Here is a 17,256-nt window from a genome sequence, read left to right as displayed (position 1 = left end):
GGAGGGGAGGGGAGGTGGGGGAGGGGAGGTGGGGGAGGGGAGGTGGGGGAGGGGAGGGGAGGGGAGGGGAGGTGGGGGAGGGGAGCTGAGGGGAGGTGAGGTGGGGGAGGGGAGGGGAGGTGGGGGAGGGGAGGGGAGCTGAGGGGAGGTGAGGTGAGGTGGGGGAGGGGAGGGGAGCTGAGGGGAGGGGAGGTGGGGGAGGGGAGGTGGGGGAGGGGAGGGGAGCTGAGGGGAGGTGAGCTGAGGTGGGGGAGGGGAGGTGGGGGAGGGGAGGGGAGGTGAGGGGAGGGGAGGGGAGGTGAGGGGAGGGGAGGGGAGCTGAGGGGAGGGGAGGTGAGGTGGGGGAGGGGAGGGGAGCTGAGGGGAGGGGAGGTGAGGTGGGGGAGGGGAGGTGGGGGAGGGGAGGGGAGGTGGGGGAGGGGAGGTGAGCTGAGGGGAGGGGAGGGGAGGTGAGGTGGGGGAGGGGAGCTGAGGGGAGGTGAGCTGAGGTGGGGGAGGGGAGGTGGGGGAGGTGAGGGGAGGGGATCACCTGAAGTTGAGACTTTAATGTTCATACAGTTGGGTAGTGAGGTCCGCAGGCGGTCTGTGAGCTGTCCCTCCAGTTCATGTGTGCCTTCACTCCCCCTCTACACCGCACACGGCCTCGGGCAACCTGCCAACATTGCATGAGGAGATTGAAGGCCTTGTGGCCATGTTCGCAGGTCATCCGGAGAGAGTTGGAGGGGCAGGTAGTGTAGAGAAAACAGGGACTACTCTACAGGCTTGGTCAGGTTGGGAGAATGGGCAGAGAAGTGGCAGATGGAATACAGTGGAGCAAAATGTGGAGTTGTGTATTTTCGTAGCAGGAATAAAGACGTAGACTATTTTCTAAATGGGGAGAGAATTCAGAAATCAGAGGTACAGAGGGACTTGGGAGTGCTGGTGCAGGATTCACAAATAATTAATTTATGTCTAATTGATATTAAGGAAGGCAAGTGCAATGTTTTTAGCATTTATTTCGAGAGCGCATGAGAGGGTCCAGTGGGGATTTTTGGAGAATGATCCCATGAATGAGTGGGTTAACGCGATGAGCGTTTGATGGCACTGGGCCTGTACTCCCTGACGTTTACAAGGGGAGGGGGGTCATAGAAACAGAGAATAGTGAAATACCTATTTTTAGAATGGATGTGGAGAGGATATTTACTCTGATGGGAAAGTCTAGGACCACAGATCATAGCCTCAGAATTAAGGGACGTTCCTTTAGGAAGATGAGGGCGTGCAGCGTAGGTTTACTAGGTTAATTCCCGGAATGGCGGGACTATCATATGTTGAAAGACTGGAGCGACTAGGCTTGTATACACTGGAATTTAGAAGGATGAGAGGAGATCTTATCGAAACGTATAAGATTATTAAGGGGTTGGACACGTTAGAGGCAGGAAACATGTTCCCAATGTTGGGGGAGTCCAGAACAAGGGGCCACAGTTTAAGAATATTTAGAACTGAGATGAGGAAAAACTTTTTCAGTCAGAGAGTTGTGAATCTGTGGAATTCTCTGCCTCAGAAGGCAGTGGAGGCCAATTCTCTGAATGCATTCAAGAGAGAGCTGGATAGAGCTCTTAAGGATAGAGTCAGGAGGTATGGGGAGAAGGCAGGTACGGGGTACTGATTGAGAATGATCAGCCATGATCACATTGAATGGCACGAAGGGCCGAATAGCCTCCTCCTGCACCTATTGTCTATTGTCATGAGGAGGAATTTCTTTAGTCAGAGGGTGGTAAATCTGTGGAATTAATTGCCACAGAAGTCAGTGGATATTTTTAAGGGCGAGATTGATAGTTTCTTGATTTGTGTGGGTTTCAGGGGTTATGAGGAGAAGGCAGTAGATTGGGGTTGAGAGCGAAAGATAGATCGGCCCTGATTGAATGGCGGAGTAGACTTGATGGGCCGAATGGCTTAATTCTGCTCCTATCACTTACGAACATGAACATAATCAAGGCCCAGGCAAGAGTTCTTGGGACGAAGTGCATCACCATGATCCAGGGCAATGGAGTAAAGACCAGGAAGCTCTGAGGTCTGGGGATGCGGGGTAAAGGCCCAGTAATCTCCCCTGGATTGTGAGGTGAGGTTAAAGTAGTCATGTGTGCCTGGATTCAAGGGAATTGAGGTAAATTAGGCAACTATTCTACAGACCAAGGGGCAGAAGGCAACGCAAAGTTTTCCCAGGATCGCGGCAGGTAAGCTTTTCTTAGTAGTTCTAGGCTATCACAGAACGGGATAAGACAGAGAAATCTCCCAGGATAAAGTCAATTTCAGGTAACAAATAGGACTGCTCCTAGGAGCAATGGGAAGGGAGGTGGGGAAAAGCAAAGAATTGAGAATAGTTTTGATACCAGGCCATGTTATGGTGGTGGTGCTGCTGGATGTCCTAAAGTTTATAAAGTAGATACATCTCCAACTGATCAGATATGTCCGATGACAATCTGGGAAGCTGGAGAGGAAATTGCAGGATCCTAGTTAAGATATATGAAACATCACCAGACACAGGTGAGATAGCTAATATCTCTGTTTATGAAGTGCTGTAAGGAAAAGTCTGGGAACAGTAGACCATCAGCTAAACAACTGTCGTAGAAAGTTACTGGAGAGGATTCTGAGGGAAAAGGTACATATATGCATTTGCATAGACGGGCTGCTTAGCGATGGTTTTCCACATGGGAGATCGTGTCTTATGAAATTGTTTGAGTCTTTTGAAGAAATAGCTGTAAAAGTTGATGAGGGCAAAGCCAAAGATGTCTATTTGGACTTCAGCAAAATCTTTGATAAAGTTGTACATGAGAAGCTGCTCTGGAAGATTGGATTGCATGGGATCCAGGGAGAGCTAGCTGACTGGATAGAGAACTGATTTGTGGAAGGAAGCAGAGAATGATGGTGAAGGATTTTTTGTATGGTGACCATTGGTGTGCCTTAGAGATCAGTGCTGGCCCCGTTGCAAGTTGGGATTTGTATTAATGATTTGGATGACAATGTAGAATGCATGATTAATAAGTCGCAGATGACACTAAAATGAGTGGTATCGTAAATGGTGAAGATGCTTATCAGTAGGATATCGATCAGCTGGGCATGTAGAAGAGAAATGGTTAATGGAGTTTAACGCAGATAAGTCTGAGATGTTGCATTTTTGGAAGTCAAAGCATGGTAGGACATTCATAGTGAAAGACTGGCCCTGGAAAGTGCTGTAGACTGGAGGGATCCAGGAATTACAGGTACATAGACCCCTCAAAATAGCTTCAAAAGTAGATTGGAGCGTCAAGAAGGCCTGCATCAGTAAGAGTATTGAGTATAGAACTGAAAGTTGGGTGTTGCAAAGTTGGGTGGATGATCAGCCATGATCACAGTGAATGGTGGTGCTGGCTCCAAGGCCAAATGGCCTCCAGCACCTATTTTCAATGTTTAGGACCTAAAGTACTGGAGTAACTCTGCAGGTCAGGCAGCATCTCTGGAGGACATGGATAGTTGATGTTTTGAGACGATAACCTTTTTCAGAGTATAGAAGTTTGGATGTTATGTTACAGTTGTACAAGATGTTGTGGCCAAATTTAGAGTAATGTGGTATTTTGGTCACCCTGTTATTGGAAGTATGTGATTAGGCTGGAGACAGTGCAGAGAAGATTTATGAGGATGTTGCCAGGACTCGACCTCTGAGTAGGCTGGAACTATTCCCTGGAGCGCAGGAGGATGAAAGGGGGATCTTATAGAGGTGAGCAATAGTGAGATGTTTAAGGTGAGAGGGGAAAGATTTAATAGGAACCTGAGGGGCAACGTTTTTGCACAGAGGGTGGTGGGGAAATGGAATGACCTGTTGGAGGAGGTGGTTGAGGCAGGTACTCAAGACATGAACGGGTACATGGATATGAACAGTTTAGAGGAATATGGGCCGGTGGGATTAATATAGATGAGGCATCTTGGTCTGGATGGGCAAGTTAGACCAGTGCTGTATGACCATGTCCCTAGATCAAGGGAGTTGGGGAGGATAGGAAAATATCCTTGAAATTAAGAAATTGAGGGATAAGATGGGAATCGAGGTTGTGTGGGTTGGAGCAGGAGTTTGATCATAAACCTATGCATCAGATGAAGCAGATGTAGGAGCTGGAGAGCAGCTTTGGGACCAGGATCCCCCAGCACCTCGCACCAACGTCCCAAATCCACTCTTCCAAGGACTTATCCCCCTCCCCCCTTGCCCCCCCCCCCCCATCGCCATTCTCCCTGGTGATCTTCCCACCTTCCTCATCCTTTTATCTGATTGCATTTCTGTTCAGTACCATGGGAAGTTTTTATCAAATATGCTTTGGAAGGGAATGTTTTTCTCTGCTGCCATTTGGATGCTTCTTATTATGTTCAGAAGTAAATCTCACTCAGTTGTCTGCAGATGCAAAATGCTGGAGTAACTCAGCGGGACAGGCAGCATCTCTGGAGAGAAGGAATGGGTGATGTTTCGGGTCGAGACCCTTCTTCAGACCCGAAACTTCACCCATTCCTTTTCTCCAGAGATGTTGCCGGTCCCACTAAGTTACTCCAGCATTTTGTGTCTACTATCGATTTGAACCAGCATCTGCAGTTCTTTCTTACTAACTCAGTTGTCTGTTCCTCAATGATGGTTTGGCAGTTATACAGCAGGGAAACAGGCCTTTTGACCCAACTCCTCCATGCCCACCAAGATGCCTCATCAGAGCTAGTCCCATTTGCCTGCGTTTAGCCCATATCCCCCTAAATCTTTTCTGTCAACATATCTTTCCAAGTAACTTTTAAATGTTGTTCTAGTCGCATCCTAAACTACGTCCTCTAGCAGCTCGTTCCATATACCCACCACCATGAATGCGAAAAAAAGTTGCCATCAGATTTATATTAAATCGTTCCACCGTGGAAGAGAAATTAATAATAAAGAAATAGAAATAGAAATAGAATTCCTTTATTGTCATTGCAACAGGTACAACAAAATTAAAATAGCAATCCTGACAATGCATAACACACGAGAAATAAAACATATATACAATAAATGCAAATACAAAATGTAACAAACAAGTGAGAAGTTGATAAATAATTTTTTTAAAAAAATACAGGAATGAATATGGATCACATTGTAGTGCAGTTTAAAAAGTGTAACCTAGTGCCGAAAGTCAGTGTAACAGTGCGTATCAGTGTTTGACAGTGTTCAGTTCACGTATGGCTCTGGGGTAAAAACTGTTCTTGAGTCTGTTTGTGCGTGATTTGATCGACCTGAAACGTCGACCAGAGGGCAGAAGAGGGCAGAAGATCAAACAGATGGTGGCCAGGGTGGGATGAGCCTTTTATTATTTTGTCTGCTCTGCTGAGGCAGCGTAGGCTGAACAGGTTCTCCAGAGAGGGCAGTGAGCAGCCGATGATCCTAAGGTGGGTCAGTGCAGTGTGAAGAGCAGTGGCGATGGCATCCTCTGTAGACCTATTTGCTCTGTAGGCAAACTGGTATGGGTCGAAGGTGGGTGGGAGGCTGGCTTTGATGTGCTGCAGGACCAGCCTCTCGAAGCACTTTGTGATGACCGGTGTGAGTGCTACTGGACGGTAGTCGTTAAGGCCGCTGATGACAGTCTTTTTCGGCAGTGGGATGATTGTGGCAGACTTCAGGCAGGGAGGGATGATGGATTTTGATAGGGACAGGTTGAAGATTTTTGTGAAGACCTCAGATAGCTGGTCTGCACATTCCTTCAGCACTCTTCCTGTCACACCATCACCGCAGCTGATCCATCAGTACGGATTAGTTCCATTAGTAGGAACAATTAGTGCAGATTATTCTGAGTGTTGGTATGGGAATGGTGGGTCGAATGGCCTTTTGTATTGCATGACTCAATAACTAAGTTACTGGCTGCTTCATAGCATCACAACAGAGATGTGCGTTACAAATAAAGTGAATGTTTCTTTGTTTTTGACATAAATGAGGAAGTCCTGTTCACCAGCAATGTAGATGTCCAGACTTGCAGATGGGTTGAAATGGATCAGCTGCTTTCATGCCCATGGAACAGGGGTCCTTCATTCTATAAAGGCAGGGAGAGGCAGGAAGTGCCGCGGGGGTTTGTTGCCAACAAGTGAATTCTGAGGGCAATGTGGCTGAAGTTCTGAATTATGTTGTCATGGTAATCATCAAATCTCTATGATTGAGATAGTTCCACTACTAACCTTTTCAACTGCTGAATTCACAACATCGCTGTCATCGATCACCAGTCCATCAATAACTCCTCTTCGATTTATTCACAAAATGCTGGAGTAACTGCAGGTCAGGCAGCATCTCGGGAGATAAGGAATGGGTGACGTTTCGGGTCGAGACCCTTCTTCAGACTGAGGAAGGGTCTCGACCCGAAACGTCACCCATTCCTTCTCTCCCGAGATGCTGCCTGACCTGCTGAGTTACTCCAGCATTTTGTGAATAAATCGATTTGTACCAGCATCTGCAGTTATTTTCTTAATGACTTCAATCTATATGCTAAAACCTCTCCCTCACACAGCACTGCAGTAAACCACATGCCCAAGGCTCACATAGAAACATAGAAAATAGGTGCAGGAGTAGGCCATTCGGCCCTTCGAGCCTGCACCGCCATTCAATATGATCATGGCTGATCATCCAACTCAGTATCCTGTACCTGCCTTCTCTCCATACCCCCTATCCCTTTAGCCACAAGGGCCACATCTAACTCTCTCTTAAATATAGCCAATGAACTGGCCTCAACTACCCTCTGTGGCAGAGAATTCCACAGATTTCTCTGTGTGAAAAAAACCGTTCTCATCTCGGTCCTAAAACTGTGACCCCTTGTTCTGGACTTCCCCAACATCGGGAACAATCTTCCTGCATCTAGCCTGTCCAACCCCTTAAGAATGTTGTAAGTTTCTATAAGATCCCCCCTCAATCTTCTAAATTCCAGCGAGTACAAGCCGAGTCTATCCAGTCTTTCTTCATATGAAAGTCCTGCCATCCGAGGAATCAATCTGGTGAACCTTCTCTGTACTCCCTCTATGGCAAGAATGTCTTTCCTCAGATTAGGAGACCAAAACTGTACGCAATACTCCAGGTGTGGTCTCACCAATGCCCTGTGCAACTGCAGCAGAACCTCCCTGCTCCTATACTCAAATTCCCTCGCTATGAATGCCAACATACCATTCGCTTTCATCACTGCCTGCTGCACCTGCATGCCTACTTTCAATGACTGGTGTACCACGATACCCAGGTCTCGTTGCATCTCCCCTTTTCCTAATCGGCCACCATTCAGATAATAGTCTGCTTTCCTGTTCTTGCCACCAAAGTGGATAACCTCACATTTATCCACCTTGTACTGCATCTACCAAGCATTTGCCCACTCACCTAACCTATCTAAGTCACCTTGCAGCCTCCTAGCATCCTCCTCACAGCTAACACTGCCCCCCAGCTTCGTGTCATCCGCAAACTTGGAGATGTTGCATTCAATTTCCTCGTCCAAATCATTAATATATATTGTAAATAGCTGGGGTCCCAGCACTGAGCCTTGCGGTACCCCACTAGTCACTGCCTGCCATTCTGAAAAGGACCCGTTTATTCCTACTCTTTGCTTCCTGTCTGCCAGCCAGTTCTCTATCCACATCAATACTGAACCCACAATACCGTGTGCTTTAAGTTTGCATACTAATCTCTTATGTGGGACCTTGTCGAAAGCCTTCTGGAAGTCCAGATATAACACATCCACTGGTTCTCCCTTATCCACTCTACTAGTTACATCCTCGAAAAATTCTATAAGATTCGTCAGACATGATTTACCTTTCACATATCCATGCTGACTTTGTCCAATGATTTCACTACTTTCCAAATGTGCTGCTAAACCATCTTTAATAACTGATTCTAGCATTTTCCCCACTACCGATGTTAGACTAACTGGTCTGTAATTCCCCATTTTCTCTCTCCCTCCCTCTTTGAAAAGTGGGGTTACATTAGCTACCCTCCAATCCTCAGGAACTACTCCAGAATCTAAAGAGTTTTGAAAAATTATCACTAATGCATCCACTCTTTCTGGGGCTACCTCCTTAAGCACTCTGGGATGCAGCCTATCTGGCCCTGGGGATTTATCGACCTTTAATCCATTCAATTTACCTAACACCACTTCCCGACTAACCTGGATTTCACTCAGTTCCTCCATCTCATTTGACCCCCGGTCCCCTGCTATTTCCGGCAGATTATTTATGTCTTCCTTAGTGAAGACAGAACCAAAGTAGTTATTCAATTGGTCTGCCATGTCCTTGTTCCCCATGATCAATTCACCTGTTTCTGACTGCAAGGGACATACATTTGTTTTAACTAATCTTTTTCTCTTCACATATCTATAAAAGCTTTTGCAGTCAGTTTTTATGTTCCCTGCCAGTTTTCTTTCATAATCTATTTTCCCTTTCCTAATTAAGCCCTTTGTCCTCCTCTGCAGTCCTCTGGTAGGCTGCTTTTTCTTGCTAATTTGTACGCTTCATCTTTTGTTTTGATACTATCCCTAATTTCCCTTGTTAGCCACGGATGCACTACCTTCCCTGATTTATTCTTTTGCCAAACTGGGATGAACAATTGTTGTAGTTCATCCATACGGTCTTTAAATGCCTTCCATTGCATATCCACCGTCAACCCTTTATGAATCAATTGCCAGTCTATCTTGGCCAATTCACGTCTCATACCCTCAAAGTTACCTTTCTTTAAGTTGAGAACCGTTGTTTCTGAATTAACTATGTCACTCTCCATCCTAATGAAGAACTCAACCATATTATGGTCACTCTTGCCCAAGGGCCCATGCACATCAAGACTGCTAACTAACCCTTCCTCATTACTCAACACCCAGTCTAGAATAGCCTGCTCTCTCGTTGGTTCCTCTACATGTTGGTTTAGAAAACTATCCCGCATACATTCCAAGAACTCCTCTTCCTCAGCACCTCTGCCAATTTGATTTACCCAATCTATATGTAGATTGAAGTCACCCATTATAACTGTTTTACCTTTGTTGCACGCATTTCTAATTTCCTGTTTGATGCCATCTCCAACTCTATTACTACTGTTAGCTGGCTTGTACACAACTCCCACTAGCGTTTTCTGCCCCTTAGTGTTTCGCAGCTCTACCCATATCGATTCCACATCCTCCAAGCTAACGTCCTTCCTTTCTATTGCGTTAATCTCCTCTCTAACCAGCAACGCTACCCCACCTCCTTTTCCTTTCTGTCTATCCTTCCTGAATATTGAATATTCGCACAAGCTTGCACATTGCTAGGAAACAACTGCTGAGTAATACACATCACTCAAACAAAACCTGCTCACATTTCATGAGTCATAAGTAGTGATGAGGATTCTGCAAAACAGCAAGAAGACATTGACAGACCAGCTGTGATGGATAAGTGCCAGATCAATAAAGAAATTTGGAAGAACACTTGAGTGGAAGGAATAAAGAGAGAGAGTAGACACAAAATAGTGCAGTGCTAAATGAAATGCAGGAAGAGGGACGGATATGCTTGTTTTTAATGTGGAAATAAGTTCAACAGTTCAACAGAGCTTTATTTGTCATTCGTTACCAAGGTACTGAACGAAACTACATAGCAGTCACACACAAAAAAGAACACAAGACACATGACCCCAACACAAACGTCCATCACAGTGACTCCAAACACCCCCTCACTGTGATGGAGGCAACAAAACTTCCACTCTCTTCCCCACTCCCACGGACAGACAGCTCGTCCCCAACCGACCCGCACAGTCCCCGCAAGGGGATGGAAGTCCCCGCGGCCGAGTCGCACCGGGCGCTGAGACGTCTCGCAGCCGAACCGGGCGATGGAAGGCCCCGCGACCGAGCCGTGCGCAGTTATGTCCCACGGCCGAGCCGCACCGAGCGATGTTAGGCCCCGCGGCCGAGCCGCACCGGGCGATGGAAGGCCCCGCGGCCCGGGCACTGTTAAGTCCAGCGGCCGAGCCGCACCAGCGATGAAAAGTCCCGCGGCCGAGCCGCGCCGGGCGATGTTAGGCCCCGCGGCCCGGGCACTGTTAAGTCCAGCGGCCGAGCCGCACCAGCGATGTTAGGCCCCGCGGCCGAGCCGCACCGGGCACTGTTAAGTCCAGCGGCCGAGCCGCACCAGCGATGTTAGGCCCCGCGGCCGAGCCGCACCGGGCGATGGAAGGCCCCGCGGCCAAGCCGCACCGGGCACTGTTAAGTCCAGCGGCCGAGCCGCGCCGGGCGATGTTAAGTCCCGCGGCCGAGCCGCACCGGTTGATGGAAGGCCCCGCGGCCGAGCCGCACCGGGCGATGGAAGGCCCCGCGGCCCGGGCACTGTTAAGTCCAGCGGCCGAGCCGCACCAGCGATGAAAAGTCCCGCGGCCGAGCCGCGCCGGGCGATGTTAAGCCCCGCGGCCCGGGCACTGTTAAGTCCAGCGGCCGAGCCGCACCAGCGATGTTAGGCCCCGCGGCCGAGCCGCACCGGGCACTGTTAAGTCCAGCGGCCGAGCCGCACCAGCGATGTTAGGCCCCGCGGCCGAGCCGCACCGGGCGATGGAAGGCCCCGCGGCCAAGCCGCACCGGGCACTGTTAAGTCCAGCGGCCGAGCCGCGCCGGGCGATGTTAAGTCCCGCGGCCGAGCCGCACCGGTTGATGGAAGGCCCCGCGGCCGAGCCGCACCGGGCGATGGAAGGCCCCGCGCCGTGAGGAAGAGACCTAAAATAGAAAGGTTTACCCCACCCACACCACCACCCCCCCACCCACACCACCACCCCCCACACATACACAACCAAAAAAAAAAAAAAAACATCCCAAAACCGACACACAACAAAAAAAAAAGGAAAAAAGACGAACAGACTGCTAGCGAGCCACAGCCGTTAGGCGCCGCCACTTCCGCAGGCGGCTTTATGATAGTAAAATATACGGGATCCTGGGATTCACAGAGGCACGGGCTACACAATCAGGGACATAATATCAACCTGCACAAAGTACTGGTTAGGCTGCAACTGCAATATACAATTTAGTTCTGGTCAACACACTTCAGGTAGGTTCTGGAGGGTGCAGAGTAGATTAGTTGGACGGTTAGCAGGAATGAGGATTTTTGGTTCTAAGGAAAGAATGGAGAACAGAATACTGGGAGAAGAAGAACAGAATACTGGGAGAAGACCACTCAGTGGTTCGAGTAGCATCCTTGGAGGGAAAAGGAGAATGACATTTCATGGTGAAACCCTGACTCTGGACAGGGAAGAGGAAGGATTGCCTTGGGGGGTAAGAGGAAGGGGATGCAAGGCAATGATTAGATGAGACAGGCCTGATAATTTAAAAAGTATCTTGGAAGCCATGGTCACTAAAAAGTGCCTTGGGAAATGCAGAGCAGGGTTTCTGTGGGTAGAAATCCTTTAAACCTGCCGAGACAGGTTTAAAGGAGGGGTCTAGGTTGTGACAAACAGAACACAGGAACTAGGCCTCTGATCTTCATGGCATTAAGAAAAAGGAGACAAAAAAGTTACACCCTCGCTTTGCATGTATTTGTTTCATAGAATCGTACGGCACAGGACAACTCATCCATGCCGACAAGGATGCCCGCATTTGGCCTATATCCCTGTAAACCTTTCCTATCCATATAACTATCCAAATGTATTTTAAATGTTGTTTTTGTACCTCTGGTTTCCAAAAAAAAAAGGTTACTGATGGTAGAAAATAGAATTTAAAGACAAAAAAATTGTTGGAAGTGGTTAATTTTTGATGCCATCGGTGAGAAGAGATTCTGTAGTTTGTTCACAAATGCTGCATAAACTGCAAGATATTTATTGTATTTTCTGTTTCTATTTGTCTTCAATTCTGGGCAAAGATGTTGTCAAGCTGGAAAGATGTTGTCAAGCAGAGAAGATTTATGAGTATGTTGCCAGGACTCGACCTCTGAGTAGGCTGGAACTATTCCCTGGAGCGCAGGAGGATGAAGGGGGGATCTTATAGAGGTGTATAGAATCGTGAGAGGAATAGATCGGGTAGATGCACAAAGTCTTGCCCAGAGTAGGGGAATCGAGAAACAGAGGACATAGGTTTAAGGTTATGGGGAATCTGAGGGGTAACTTTTTCACAAAGTGTGGTGGATGTATGGAACAAGCTGCCCAATGAGGTAATTGAGCCAGAGACTATCCCTACATTTAAGAAACAGTTGGATAGGTACAGGGATAGCACAGATTTGGATGGATATGGACCAAATGCGGGCAGGTGGGACTAGTGTAGCTGGGACATGTTGGCTGGTGTGGACAAGTTGAGCCGAAGGGCCTGTTTCCACACTGTGTCACTCGATTACTTTATTTCACATGCATTCTCCCTGAAATTAGTTATAGAATAATACTGATTTCAACATTTGGGTAGAGGCGAGAGAAATAAATGTCTTGGCTTTTAAAAGATTCTTCTTTGTTTTTGCAGATAGAACTTGAGCGCAGAGTAAGAATTGAAGATGCCAATGCCTACCAGCCTAATACCAGCACGATTTCTGACACTTGTGTCTCATTTTGTCATAGTAGTCAATATCTTCTGGTCCAGGGTAAGTATTGGAGAAAGATATGGGAGAAATATGGGGAACAGCCCCATGCCCCGATGCTGAGATTCATCCCTGGACAAAGCTCATTATTTGGTAGGACTAGCATCTGTGGTCAGGTGGTTTTGGGCAACAAACTGGACTAATGCAGGGCTTTAGTGTAGAAGAATGTCCCAAGCCACTATCTTATTAAAACATGAATACTTCTCTGGTGTTGATGACCAGTTGTCCTTTGGCAAGTTATGAAGATATGTATAGGAAAATAATTGCAGATGCTGGTACAAATCGAAGGTATCACAAAATGTTAGAGTAACTCAGCGGGTCAGGCAGCATCTCAGGAGAGAAGGAATGGATAACGTTTCGGGTCTGAGGAAGGGTCTCGACCCGAAACGTCACCCATTCCTTCTCTCCTGAGATGCTGCCTGACCCGGTTAGTTACTCCAGCATTTTATGATGTAGATATCTGCAAGGATTCTCCAGGCCCACATGTATGTTCTACATCTCAGCACTGAGGTCTGATTGAATGTTAGCTGTGATTCAGTTGCAAGCACCTTGCCTTTTAGTCAGAGGTTTTCAGTCTCAATTCCGTTCCAAAGATCTGTCTGTATAAATCTCTGCCGTCGTGGGAGAGGGTGCTATATTGTCAAATGTCGCCAGTTTTGAATGAAATTAACTTGAGACCCCTCTTTCCCCATGTGAATGCAAGAGATCTGATGACATTATTTTCAGTAACATGAACAAAAAGCAGGACCATGAAACAGTCATAGAGTGATACAGTGTGGAACGGGCCCTTCGGCCCCACCAGCCAACATGTCCAAGCTACACCAGCTCCTTCTGCCCGCATTTGGTCCATATCCTGCGGACCAGACTTACCATCTGCGGAGCTGGCTGCCTTCGGAGGCTGTGGTGGCGCTGCGAGTGCGGCTGCGACTCGCCTTCGGAGGCTTCTTCGGCCGTGGGCCGCGTGGATATCGGAAGCTCGCAGCCCCCTGGGTGGGTGCCAACATCGGGAGCTCCGGCAGCGGCAGCGTCTTCGCCCGCCCCGAATCGCGGGGCTTGGGTCGGCCCGCCGCGGACCTTTCACCCTCTGTCGCGGCCTGAAATAGGCCGCGGGATTTTCTCTGCCCAGCGGGGACTTCAATTTGGGAGCCCCGACCGCCCGACGTGCAGCGGTGGCGTCTTCGCCCGCCCGGAGTCGCGGGGCTTGGGTCGGCCCGCTGCGGACCTTTCACCGTCCGGCGCGGCCTGGAACGTGGCAACTTCAACAGCCTGACCGCGGGAGAAGACGGCAGGGGAAAAGAAAAGACATTCTGGCCTTCCATCACAGTGAGGAGGGGACTGGAGGAGACTCACTGTGATGGATGTTTCTTTTTGTTTGGTGTTGGTTTATGATTGTGTGTGTTATTGCTTATTTTTATTGCTATCATTGTTGGACTGTGGGTAATCTTTCATTTCACTGCACATATGTGTATGTGACAAATAAAATTGACTATGACTATCCATGAACCCGTCTAACAGTTTTAGTACATTATGTCATGACCACACTTCAGAATGTACTTCAATGATTTAGGGATATTTTGAGTTTGTGAAAGGCCTCTACATCCTTCCTGTAATGGGGCGGCCGTGACTGCTGCAACACTCCAAATGTAGCCATATTAAAGTTTCATCAAGCTGCAATGTAATTCCTGACTCTTTCATTTAATGTCCTGTCTGATGAAAGCAAGCATACCACACGCCTTCTTTACTACTTTTATCTACTTGCGTTGCCACTTTCAGGGACCCAAGATCCCTCTACACATCAATGTTGTTGAGGGTCTTGCCATTAACAGTACACTTTCACCCACTCTAAAAGTGCAACATGCATTCTCGGATGAAACTCTATGGGTCAGACAATGAAGGATTCAGCGACAGAGGAAGTGCTAACACCTAGGTCCAGGATTCTGAGATGAGTTTGCTCGGGATTATCGTGTTGAAGGCAGAGCTATCGTCAATATTAGGAGTCTGGCGTGGGTGACGTCGGTTCTTATTTGACCAATAACATTGTTCTAGAAAAATGATCCAACAAATTTTCCAGATTTCCTTACGGCAGAGAAGGGGCCAATTGGCCCATTTACTCTATGCAAGCTCACAGCCATTCTCTGCTCCACTCATTTTCTGTATTATCCCCACATCTGTATTATCTTTGCGCAACCCTCTGCAATTGGATCCTTGACTTTCTCATACACAGACCACAGTCTGTTCGAATTGGCAGAAATACTTCTTCCTCATTAACAATCAGTACGGGAGCACCTCAAGGCTGCTTGCTCAGCCCCCTGCTCTATACTCATGACTGTGTAGGCGGACATAGTGCGAACCTCATCTTCATGTTCGCCAACAACATCACCGTTGGACGAATTACAGATGGTGATGAGTCAGAGCATAGAAGTGAGATCGACCGATTGACCAAATGGTGCCAGCACAACAACCTGGCTCTCAGTATCAGTAAAACTAATGAACTGATTGTGGACTTTGGAAGAGGAAGGATAAGGACTCGCAATCCTGTTTACTAGTGGAGAGAGTCAAAAACTTCAAATTCCTGGGCGTGCATATTTCCGAAGATCTTTCCTGCACCCAGCAAACTGATACAATTATAAATAAAGCACATCAAGTACTTCCTGAGAAGATTACGGAGATTCGGTATGTCAAAGAGGATTCCCTTGAACTTCTACAGGTGCACAGTAGAGACCATGTTGACTGGTTGCATCATGGCCTGGTTCGGCAACTTGAATGTCCAGGTGCAGAAAAGACTGCAAAAAGTGATGAGCACTGCCCAGTCCATCACCAGCTCTGGCCTCCCCACCATCAAAGGGATTTACTGGAGTCGCTGCCCCAAAAAGGCAGCCAGCATCATCAGAGACCCACACCACCCTGGCCACACACTCACTGACCCACACCACTCTGGCCACACACTCACTTTACCTCTGCCATCGGGAAGAAGGTTCAGTAGCCTGAAAACGGTAAAGTCCAGGTTCAGGAACAGCTTCTTCCCTACAGCCATCAGGCTATTAAACACTACAACCTCAAATAAGCTCTGAACTATGGATTATTATTATTATTGCACTACTATTGTTTGTTTTTTGAGTGTGTGTGTACTTGTGAGTGTGCATATATACACACTGAACTTTTTTCCTCTCATTTATATTGTTTACAGTGTACTATGTTACATATTCTGTTGTGCTGCAACAAGTAAGAATTTCATTGTTCTTTCTGGGACATATAATAATAAAACACTCTTGATTCTTGACTGCCATCAGCTATCGCCCTAATTGTGCTATTTGCCTATACAGTCGGGTAATTTATAGTGGCCAATTAACCAAACAATCTGCCTTTCTTTGATGCAAAGGAAAACCAGAACACCCAGGGGAAACCCATGCAGTCATGTGTAACTTCCACACAGACACCACAGTTATCAGGGTTGAACTCGCATTATTGCCACTGAGGCAGAAGTTCTATTGTGCCGCCCAGAGATCTCTTCACCCTTTCTGCCCTTAACACTATTACCATTCATTTTACGTCGTGATAACTGAAGTTTCCCACGATAACTAATCTTTAATTTTAATTTTTCTCTGTAAACATACATTTGCTCCTCAATATTGCGCCTACCTGTTGGTGATCTACAGAATACAGCCATAATTATGATGTTTCTTCTGCTATTTCTTGTCACTAACCAAACAGATTCGATTTTTAACTCGTGCACCATCTTCTCTCTCCAACATTGTAACGTTCTCATTGAGTTTTGCTGACCCCTTCTCTTTTCTTACCTTTTGTATTTGGGAATATTTAATGCCTTGCTTTTTTAGCTCCACTTCATCATACTCACTCAGGGCACGGATTAGCTTGGTCCTGGGATGTAGAGTCATAACAGAAACAGCCTAGAGAAGGGCAGGACTGACAGCTCAATGTTCCGTAGTATAGATGCTGCAGACAGATAAGAGAGGAGGGTGGTTGTAGTGCTCAGACTGAACACTCTTGGGGGATTGTCCAGTGAGACTATATGTGTAGAACTTAGAAACTGTACGGGAATGATCACTTACATGGGACATAAACTAGGCCTCCCAATAGTCAACGGGGATTAGAGGAGCAGATGTGCAGGGAGATTGCTGATAGCGGGAGATCACGGGAGATTTCATCCCTTAATGACTGGACCACCCATAGAGTAAAGCGTTGGTCGGGGTTCAATTTGTTAAATATGTACTAGAAAGCTGAGATACTGTGGAAAGCTTTTGTTGCGTGCTAACCAGTCAGCAGAAAGACAATACATGATTATAATCGATCCATTTACAGTGTATTGCTACATGATAAGGGAATCTCTGCCTTTCTGATTCATTTCACAACTCATAAGTATGCTTCTCAATGACCCAGGGATACACTTGATCCCAGCTGCTTATACTTAATCCAGGCCACCTTTTTCCTGACCAAATCCTTAATTTCCCTCATCATCTCAGGTTCAACCTGCCTTGTCCAACAGCAACATGCATACTTTGAACTCTCTTAGTTTCACTTTTAAAAGATTCCCATTTTCCGAACATCCTTTTATTTACAGTCTACTCCAATCATTCCAATTGGTCTTGCTGCAATTTAGAACTTTAGCCTGCGGGTCAGTCAGGACATTGTCCATAACTATTTTAAAGCTAATAGAATTCTGCTCACTGGTCCCAAAAGGCTCACCCATTAAATTTGGAAAGA

General features: G+C 47.1%; 1 protein-coding gene across 4 annotated transcripts in view; it reads left to right on the top strand.

Moving 5' to 3' along the window:
* The window catches only part of LOC144608710 (transmembrane protein 107-like), a 53,565-nt gene that overhangs the window by 561 nt on the left and 35,748 nt on the right, over window positions 1–17,256 (top strand). For all 4 annotated transcript variants that reach the window (XM_078426733.1, XM_078426731.1, XM_078426732.1 and 1 more), the window contains exon 2: window positions 12,420–12,537. In XM_078426733.1, coding sequence (XP_078282859.1) covers window positions 12,451–12,537 — 87 coding nt within the window. In that variant the 5' untranslated portion in view covers window positions 12,420–12,450. The remainder of the gene's footprint in view (window positions 1–12,419; window positions 12,538–17,256) is intronic.

Source organism: Rhinoraja longicauda, chromosome 32 (genome assembly GCF_053455715.1).
Source record: "Rhinoraja longicauda isolate Sanriku21f chromosome 32, sRhiLon1.1, whole genome shotgun sequence".
NCBI classification, from domain to species: domain Eukaryota; kingdom Metazoa; phylum Chordata; class Chondrichthyes; order Rajiformes; family Arhynchobatidae; genus Rhinoraja; species Rhinoraja longicauda.
Note: the sequence above shows the minus strand (reverse complement) of the source record. Positions and strands in the feature narration are given on the sequence as shown.